This window comes from Rattus norvegicus, chromosome 3 (genome assembly GCF_021556685.1).
Source record: "Rattus norvegicus strain SHRSP/BbbUtx chromosome 3, alternate assembly SHRSP_T2T, whole genome shotgun sequence".
NCBI lineage: Eukaryota > Metazoa > Chordata > Mammalia > Rodentia > Muridae > Rattus > Rattus norvegicus.
This window is the reverse complement of record NC_141536.1, coordinates 147075390-147085442: the sequence shown is the minus strand read 5'-3', so window position 1 is coordinate 147085442 and position 10053 is coordinate 147075390. Positions and strand designations below refer to the sequence as shown.

General features: G+C 54.6%; 1 protein-coding gene across 1 annotated transcript; it reads right to left on the bottom strand.

The window, feature by feature from the left end:
* Positions 1 to 732: 732 nt before the first annotated feature.
* Slc32a1 (solute carrier family 32 member 1) lies at positions 733 to 5202 on the bottom strand. The gene is given in 2 exon segments (NM_031782.2): positions 733 to 2639; positions 4727 to 5202. Coding segments are annotated over 2 exon segments (1578 nt in total). The 5' UTR covers positions 5117 to 5202; the 3' UTR covers positions 733 to 1451.
* Positions 5203 to 10053: the final 4851 nt, after the last annotated feature.

Sequence of the window (10053 nt, the reverse complement as noted above, 5' to 3'; positions counted from 1 at the left end):
AGGCAGAGGCCTCTGAAGGCAGCACAGGAAAAAAGGAAAACACCCAAAGCAGCCCCAAGCCAATTCCTCTGACAAACCAGGCAATCGCATGCTCAAACCGCGCAGGGTGAAAATGAAGCTCTAGTGGCTTGTTGTAAACGGCCAGGTCCCTTCACCCGGGCCTATGCGCGGCATAACGGAGCTTGGGGCAGAGTGTTTTCCGGTGTTAGGTGCCTGTAAGGCAATGGTTTTGACTCCTGGATCCTGGGGGCCTGGAAAATCTACAACCCACTCCGTTATCGTTCTCTTTACAGTTTGCAAATTCAAGGGGAATTTATATTTTCGGTAGTTTGCTTGGCTTTCCCCTCTCCCTGAAATCCATCCCTCCCCACTTCGCCCCTCACTGTAAGCTTGGAGTTTGCTCTGTTACCCAACACAACCCTAGCCCCAATAGTCATTTGTTCAGTAAACTTGCACCCCTCAGGTTTTAGGGTTGGAAGGAGAAAGAACCCACCACATTTGCTATGGGTCCTCCCGGGCCCCTTAGTTCTTGCGTCCTAACACTCCAGAGCGAACCAACTTATTTCTGCCAGGACCCTTTAACCACAATTGCTCCTTGCCTCCGCCCTGTTTTCCTTGTCAAGATGTGGATGCCCCCCCCACCTGCCTCCCACTTACCACTGCGCTGGGCAGCTGTGAACAGGAGGCCAGAAACGCCTTTGTTTCTTCTTTATTTGCGGATATAATTATTATGCACCGCACTCTAAATTAGAGATAGATTTTTTCTGATATACATTTCATCTTATTCACCACGAGCACACCACACGCACAGTATACAGTTCCACAACCGGATACATTGCACAAGATGAGTTTGGGTTCCTGAAAACCGGCAGGCAAACGGGGGCCCCTGCCGCGGCTTCTCCAGAGGGAAGTCGCCTGCCCGAAACGGATTTCCCGGTCAGCCTTTCAGGCCTCAAGGTTGAAATGTCTAGGGCATGGGGAGCGCTCTTGCTGGAAATGGCTGGACGCAGTAGATTCCAAGCACTGAATGGCTGTGAAATGTCCCCCACCCCACCCCCAAGGTCAAGTTTCCGAGCCTGCGAACTGCGTGTTCCCTTTCCCCCTCCCTTCCCACCCCTAACATTGACTGGAGCCAAAGTTTGGTGGTGGTGGTGGTGGGTGTTCTAGGAAGGACAGAAAATACCCTTCACTTATACGCTCTGCTCCCTCCCCCCAAATCAGGACGATGTGGAATAGAAAGAACGACAGAAACGCAGACGCAGTGGACCTTGGATGTCTATCCCCCTCCCTCCCCCGCCCGGTCCCCGAATAATCAGCAACTAGGAACCGGAGGTGTTTAAAGCTCGGCCTCCCCAGCGTGATTGCGCAGGGGGCTGGGGGTGGGGTTGGGGGCGGGGATAAGGGGGAGTGGGGGTGGGCGGGGAGGGAGCTGGGGGCAGGGTCCCCGCCCCCTAGTCCTCTGCGTTGGTTCGGTAGGCCTCGATGAGGCCCTCGAGTGAATGCACGAAGCCGGACACGCTGCAGATGCCGCCGATGACGAAGATGGCCACATCGAAGAAGACCTGGTGCCACAGCAGCTTGCGCCAGAGAAGACGCAAGTGGAAGAGGCTGGGCAGCAGGAAGCAGAGGCCGGCTCCCGTGAGGCTGCCCGTGAGGCCCATGAGCAGCGCGAAGTGTGGCACGTAGATGGCCATGAGCAGCGTGAAGACCACCAGCGCGCAGCGCAGCGTCAGCCCCCAGGACTTAAGGCGACCGTCGCCACCGTAGCAGGCGGGGAAGAAGGCACGACTGCCTTCCTGGAAGAGAGACTTCTCCAGCACTTCGACGGCCGCGAAGAAGGGCAACGGGTAGGACAGCAGCGCCTTGGCCACCAGGAAGATGTTGACCACGGCGCGGATGGAACCGGGCAGGTTATCCGTGATGACTTCCTTGGTCTCGTCGGCCCAGGTGAGGTAGGCGACGAGCGCGAAGAGACCCTTGAGCACGCAGGCGGCGATGTGTGTCCAGTTCATCATGCAGTGGAATTCGCTGGGCTGCTGCATGTTGCCTTCGAGCGAGGGCAGGAAGATCTGCGACGTGTAGCTGAACACGATGATGCCGATGGAGATAGGAAACTTCTTGACGTCGATGTAGAACTTCACCTTCTCCCAGGCCCAGTCACGCGCGCGCGAGAGACAGTAGGCGATGACCAGGATGTTGATGACGAAGTGGGCCAGCGTGCACAGCAGACTGAACTTGGACACGGCCTTGAGATTCTTCAGGAAGGCGCAGGGCAGCAGCACCGCCGTGGCTATGATGGACCAGGACTTCTGCGACACGGGCAGCCCCGGGAAACTGTTGTACATGAGGTTGCCGCTCACCACTACGTACAAGATACACGTCATCACCAGCTCGATGATCTGGGCCACATTGACCACGCGGCCGCCCAGCGTGGGGAATCGAGGAGCGCAGCACGCGTTAGCTATGGCCACATACGAGTCCCTCACGCGCACCACCTCACCATCTTCGTTCTCCTCGTACAGGCACGCGATGAGGATCTTGCCGGTGTAGCAGCACACCACCGCGGCGAAGATGATGAGGAACAACCCCAGGTAGCCGCCGTGGAGGATGGCGTAGGGTAGACCCAGCACGAACATGCCCTGTGGTACAAAGAGGCAACCAGACCCAGGAGCTCAGCTGATCCTCTTGGATGGGGACCCTGGGGTATGAGTCAAAACTATCGCTAGGGGGCGCTAGATGGAGACAGACTTGTGCCTAAGCCATTAGGATGAGGGATTGCGGGCGAATCCTCTTGAAAAGGGGCCCTAATGCAGAATCTGAGTGTTAAGTCAGAAGGAAGCCCGGTGCCTAGGGAGTATGGAGGAGGCGGAGGGTAGAGGGGATTGTAGAGATCTCACAGTTGCTACCTGGGGATACAACCAGAAGAGGGGGTGGACAACAGGGAAGACATGGACGCAGAAGGATGCTTTAAAAAGGCCTGGAGAATTGAACACCGGACTTAAGGTGACTGGAATTGGGTGCTCATTAACGAGAAAAACGCGAAGGTCTAAGGGTCAAACTAGAGGAATTGAGATCGGGTAGAGAGGAACCGGCTGAAAACGGAAGGAAGCCGGAAAGGAAGAAAATACTCAGACGCTTTGGGTAGTGGGCACAGGGTCTTGGGGAGTGGAGAGGGGATGGAGATTCGGGCTTGGAAATAAGAGCCCCTGAGAAGGGTATTAAATGGGATCAGAGGAGAGACTCTTCCAACCCACAAGCCTGACCGACCCTTGCTGGAAGCCTAAGCCAGCAGGTCTCTAGAAACCGAGGAGAGGGGAGGGCCAAGAACTGCGCAATATGTTTTCTAATTTACACGGGGAAGAAAAACTAACGAAATATAGGATTTCCGGAGGCCTGCTAAACTCCAGCCTACCGTCCTGCCTTTCTCCGAGCTAACAGAACAGAACCTTGAAAAACCCAAGGAGAAGCACCCCACCGCAGCAAAGGCCTTGGGACTCCAACCCTGTCCTATCTTCTGTCAAGGCTGTCACAGCAGCACCTGGAGTGGGAAGGGCCCCGGGTTCAGACTCTTTGGTATCCCGCTGAGTTTATGGTCCAGAGAAACTCAACAGTCGCCTTCCGCCCCTAAGAAACCTATGTTTTCTGTCTTAACGATTCAACACTCCAGAGATGCTAGGGAGCCAAGACACAGAGCCCCCTGGGCGCCCGGAATCGAGGCCTCCTTCCTCCCAGAAGTTGGAACCCACCAACTCCTGCCAGCCCCCGGGGTCGTTTTGTGAACTTCAAATCCTTTGGCGGAGGAGCGCCCTGTTCCTGGTGGGAAGCGGGACTGGGATGTGGTTGGGATTAGAGGTTACAGTTGGCGGGTTTGAAGGCCTAGGGCAATTCTCAGCCTCTGGAGCAGCTTGGCCCGCTGTGGAGGAGGCGCTCAGGCTTCTGCGGTGCAGCCGGGATTTCGGGCGAGGGGAGCTAATCTGCGCAGCTTCTTACCACGGAGTCCCTCTCCCATAGACGTCCCTGTGTACCCGCCTCTCTGTCTCCATCAGAGCTGCACCAGCCAAGTGGGTGCTGTCTGACTGGGTGTCTGCCTGTGTGTGTACGCGTTAAGACTAAGCTCGTGCAAAGGTACTTGCTGTGTAAAGGTATTGCAGCGCGTCTTGGGGTATAGGCAAGTGCATTTCGGGTAACCCTGCAAACTATAAATAGATGCGCGTCATGTGCCTGTTTGTTAGTGAGGAAGGGGACTGTGGGTATGTGTCTGCCCCTGTACGCGTGCACGAATTCTGTGTGTGTCAGGAGGAGGAGACTCCCCAGCCCAGCTCTTTCTCCCTGTCCTCCGAAAATACAGCTCTGTCTCCAGTCTGGAGCTCAAGGCGAACACTTCCTTCGGATCCTGATTTTCTTTCTCCTTCATCCTCCTCCCTTCCTCCGTGCCCTTCCCCGTGTCTCCAGCTTTTGCAGGGTTTTTGGATTTGTGCCCCCACCCCAAACCTCAGTCAGGCTGTCCTGTAGCAGGGGCAGAAAGAGAGTGGATCTGGGCAGAACGCCACCTGGGGGCTTAGAGCCCTAAGGCGAGGACGGTCAGAGAAGGGGAGATAAATTATCGAGTCCTGGGGGAAGGCGGCATTGAAACCTAGACTTCTGCGGGGTTCGTGTGGGGGCAGAGTCTGATGATGACAGCTCAGGTGGGGGTGATGGCAGGCAGATTTGGGAATCCCGCGCTCACCTGAATGGCGTTTGTCACGTTCCAGCCCGCTTCCCACGCCGTGATCTTGGGTTTGTCGTGACCCCCGAACTCCCCACCAGCTCCCACGGCCTGGTCCTTGGAGCCCGAGGGTGGCAGGGGAGCGCCGCCGCGCTGATAATGAATGTCTCCCTCGACGGGAGGTTCTGCGCCCTCGTCCCCGCAGGGCTCGCCTTCCGATTTCAGGATGTCCATCTGCAGGCCCTGGCGGTGCTCAAAGTCGAGATCGTCGCAGTGCGCGAAGCCCACCGCCTCCTCATCCGTGGCCGCCTGAAACCCCATCCTGGCGAACATGCCGCTCACCTTGGCCTGGGACTTGTTGGACACAGAGGTGGCCACGTTGGTCAGCTTGCTGCGGAGCAGGGTGGCCATGGCGGCGGCGGGGCGGGAGAAAAGGACAGAAGGGTCTGGGGACGCGGCGGGCGCGCGTCAAGGCAGCAAGGGCCGCTATCTCCGCTGGGTCTCGGCGCGGCGCCCCAGGGCGCTCTGGCTCATGACCCTCGAGCCCGACGTTCGAGGCTGGCCCGGGTCAAAGAAGTCTGGCTCTCGGTGGGACCGGCCCGAGAGGCGACGAGTGCACTGCAGAGCTGGTGCGGGTGCCGGCTGGGCTGCGGAGGGCGGCGGCGACGGCAGCGTCAGAACAGCTACGCGAAGCTGGCGCGGCGCCCCCACGCGGGCGCAGCCCAATGCGCTCGCACCCCTCGGAATCAGGCGGTGCGTGGGCGGAGGGCGGAGAGGGGGAGATGCTGTCCAGACCAGGGGGCGTGAGGTGGGTGCCGGGACCAGGGAAAGGGGACGCAGAAGGTTTCGGAAGTGCGACAGAGGTTGGAGAGGTGCACCCTTGGGAGGACAGTGGGAAGGAGCGCGCGAAGGGGTGGGGGGCCCCCAAGTGCTGCATTTCTGGAGGAGGTGCTAAGCGGACGTCCTGGCCCGCCCCACCTTGCAGCCGCCACAAGGAGGGAGGAGTTCGGTGTGGGTTGGTTCTCGAAGGTCCCCACCCTCAGAACTATCTTCCAGAGTCCGGGAGCTGTGTGGACCCCGGATCCTCTGGCTAACCGTCCGGATAACCATCAGGACAGGTGAGAGTCTCTAGCTGAGCAGGGCGGCCGGTCGTCTGTTTGTGTTTCTGCCATCTATCATTTGTTCTTAAATCTGGCTGCAAGTCCATCCTGATGACAGAAGTGCTCGTCTTGAATCACTTTTAAAGAAGCTCAGCCCCCGGGTTAGATCACCTGAGCAGTTTCTGCCGTCCAGGGATGCCACGGTAGGAGCTGACGCCTCACCACCAACTGCTCTCCAGATGCGTGAAGAGTGGAGGTGAAAGGCTGACAGGCTAGCCTTTGCTTGCTCTCTCTCTCTCTCTCTCTCTCTCTCTCTCTCTCTCTCTCCCATTTCTCTCTCTCTCTCTCTCTCTCTCTCTCTCTCTCTCTCTCTCTCTCTCTCTCTCTCTCTCTCTCTCTCTCCTCTCTGAAGGAACAGGATTCTGCGGATGCCCCTCTCGATAAGAAAATGCTTATCTGAGAAGGTCAGGATAGACGAAAGCCGAGCTTACATCCTTGTAGACCAGAGCTCAGAAACACGGGTGCGCTCAGCCAGGCTCGAGAGCTTGGATGTTTCTGTTGAGTGCGGTGCGTGTGCGCGCGAGCACGAAGACGAAAGCGATCCAGAGACAAAGACATCGCATCAGATACCGCTGTGGGTTGGCGCTGTGTGAACTCTGAGCGCGAGCTTTGGTGCGTATTCCGTGTGTGGTTTTGTACGCAGTTTCTTTGCCGAGCTTGGTGCTTCTGAATGGAGTTGTCTACGTATGTGCTGGTGTGAGCCTCTTTGTAGTCTTCATGAGGTACAGGTCCGCTATGGCTGCTTTCCGTGGGTCCCTGTCCACATCCCCAACTGGTTTCTCTCTCTTAACTCCTAAGCAGCAAACCTCGGGATGGGACCAGCAGCAGTCCCAGCCTAGATAAAGAGGAAGCAGCCTTTCACTGGACCTAAAAAAGCTGACAGAAATGAAAACGACTCGCGCTCTTCTCCCCCTCTGGAGACTCTTTCTCACTGGGAACCCCAGTCTTTACCACCCCTGCGGTGTTTTTAGGTTAGCTCAGGTCAGTGCACAAGTAGGGCAGCCTGAGGGCTTTGACCGGCTAGTAGGAGCTGCCAGGACAAGACGGGCTACCCCTAGCCCCTCCCCCTTCAACTCAAGCACCTCACAGTCTCTGGAAAAGGTCTCTGTCCCAGGTAGGGGACATCCATACAACAGAGCGCTCCTCATCCCTCCCCACGCACCCTTTTCTTCACATGACCAGTGCAAAAACCCCACCTCATGCCAAACCATGACCAACATCCTTCTTCCTAGCATGGTGAAATCTGGTCATCCCCAGCCACTTGATAGAAGCAAAGACAGTAAACACAGGCGCCTCATCTTCCCAAAAGGCTGTGGACAGTAGAGACTCTCCATCCCAGAGGTTCCTCCGGACAAAGGTTTCTATTCCCTTCCCTGCTCCCCTTTCCTGGAGGAATTCCTTTGCCACCTGACATATCTATCAGAGAGACCTAGTTCCTTTGTAGTGACCTTTTGTGCCCCTCGGCACACACATTAAGATGGTCTTGGATGCCTTCTTTGACAAGGAGATCCCAAGTACTTAGCTTTTCTTATAGGAACCCAGATGGGATGGCTGTAGGGTTCTCTCATCAGTGAGAAATGGGGCCGTTTATGTGTTCCCCCCCCCCTTTTTTAAATCTCCCTAACTGTGTGTGGCTATTCTGTTGGAATTACCAGAGCAAGTGTGGCCGCCACCTCTCCAATTCTTGGCTCTGAGACCCAGTTCTGAGAGATCACTTGATTTATTCTGTCTTCAGCCTTCAAATATCCTCTTTTCATTCCTAATTTTACAGATAAGCAAGCCCACAACCGTGCAATGAAGTGTCCTTTGCAAAGTCATCTGGAACCAAAAGATAGTCAGGTTAGAACCCAGGAAGTTAGATGTCCCCCCCCCCCCAGGACCTTCTCCTATGGAAACCTTCACCCATTCTCTCAGGTTGTTGTTGTTGGTGGTTTTTTTGTTTTGTTTTGCTTTGTTTTTGATCCTTCACTGCCCAGAGAGATGAAATCCGAAATCAGATCTCAGTTCCTCTGGTTAAAATGAGCTGTCAGCTGTTGGGCACAAGTCTCCTTTTCCTGCTGTTTGCAATAAGTGCCTCTTCCCAGGCTGGAAGTGGCAAGCTCCCAAAAAAAAAAAAAAAAAAAACGGGATAATCCTGCTTCCTGCTTCATCAGATCCCAGCTCTGGGTGCTGGACTCCCTCCCTATTTCTCTTCTTTTCACTTCCCCATCCCTACCCTGTGAGAGCAGCTTCATACAATTATGCAAAGAATCCAAAAGACTCTTGTATGCAAAATGCTGAACCTGTGTTTTTTTTTTGTTGTTTTGTTTTGTTTTGTTTTTGGTTCTTTTTTTTTCCCCGGAGCTGGGGACCGAACCCAGGGCCTTGCGCTTCCTAGATAAGCGCTCTACCACTGAGCTAAATCCCCAGCCTCTGAACCTGTGTTTTGTACCTAATTGTGTGGCAGCCATCACCCCTGGTATTGTCACCATACCCAACTGCTACCTATTATTATTGTGTGGGGGACAGATGTGTGAGCAAAAAGTCTAAGAGTCTGAGCAAATAGGGCTAGGACAGTTTTCGTCTCAGCCCCACCCATCTCTGTCCTTGCCCCTTCCAGTCCTGAGTTGACCTGGAGATAGGGAATGATGGTCAGAAAGAGGCCCAAGGACATGAGACCTGGGAGGTGACCTCAGGAGACCAAAGCACCAAGCTAGCTGAAGATGAGTTAGGCTGTGCTCTAGTGAAACTAACTCTATGACCATTAGTAGAAACATAGCACATACACACACATGCTTTCACACACATACATACTCATACATATATTCACACACACACACACACACACACACACACACACACACACACACATGCAATGACATACCAAGGGGCAGAGACATGAAGAACTGAGGACCAACCTATAGATTGGGAGTTTCATACAGATTTACAGAACTATATATAGATCAAGGACAGCCCAGCACACAGACAATGCAAGATTCCTACTAAGACTGGCCACCGTACAGAGAAGCCAGACACGGAGGATTCCTTCTCGTAGGCATGTAAACAAGGTCACACGCAGACCAACACAAGGATAGAAATGTACACGAAGAATCATGCACCAGTAGGCTGCTCCCAGACATGAGGGCAGGAACACGCATGATTCACACGGAGAACGACACTCAGGAACATCCTTTCGTGATCACCGATTGATCGATCGATCGATCGATTGTGAAGAGGAGAGAACAAAGAAGGAGAGGGGGCAGAAAGACAAAAAGAAAAAAGAAGAGAAAGGGGCTGCCAGGCAGGGCCCTGAGCCAGCAAAACACAGAAGAAGAAGAAGAAGAAGAAGTAGGGAAGAGACAAAGTACCACAGCTTTTCCCTCTGACTAAGAAGTGGGGAGGGGGGACTTGTGAGGAGAGAGCTAGAGCGGTCCTGTCTGGAAGTAGGTGTCTTCTTCTAGGGCCACCTTGGGGTCCTATTGTCCTGGGGGTGGCTTGAGCTTCCTGACAGAGTATAGATGCGGGGGGGGGGTTTCCAGAACTCCTGGGAAGACTGTCAATTCAGGGACTATGGATCAGGATTCTGGGGTCTGGATAAAGCATATCTGTTTTCCTGATGTATGAACACCAGCAGTCATTGAAGCCTTTCGGTATCCAGAGAGTTAAATGTCTGCCCAGCAGAGATGGAAGCCACTTTGGGGGGGGAAGAGGTAGGGTTAAATAGAACTGGGCTTATCTCCCAGAGCAGGCAGTAACATGGGGGAGGGGGCCCTGGAGCCCTTGAATTAATGGCCTGAAAAGCCATCATCATGAGCATCATTTCGGGGCTGAATGATCACAGACAGACCCCTCTCCCTACCCCCACTGTGCCTCAGAGCCTTCCTTTCCCTTTTCTGTCCATGAGCCTTTTTCTCCTGAGGTGGCTGGCTCTGATATCCTGGGGTGGAAACATTCTAGGGTTTTTCTAACAGCAGGATGAAATCACGTGGTCTTTCAGCAGAAGAACCTGATTTCCTCATGCTATGTCCACAGGCACAAAGAGGGGGGCAGACAGCCAGACAGATGGTTCCAAGTGGACAGGATACACATGGAACAAAGACCTCGATTCTGCATACAATAGGGCAAGCTAGGGGATAGTTTCCTGGCTCAGGGTAAGACACAGCCAAGTACATGAGTGACTGTAAACCCAGAAGGTTTTCTTGCTGACTT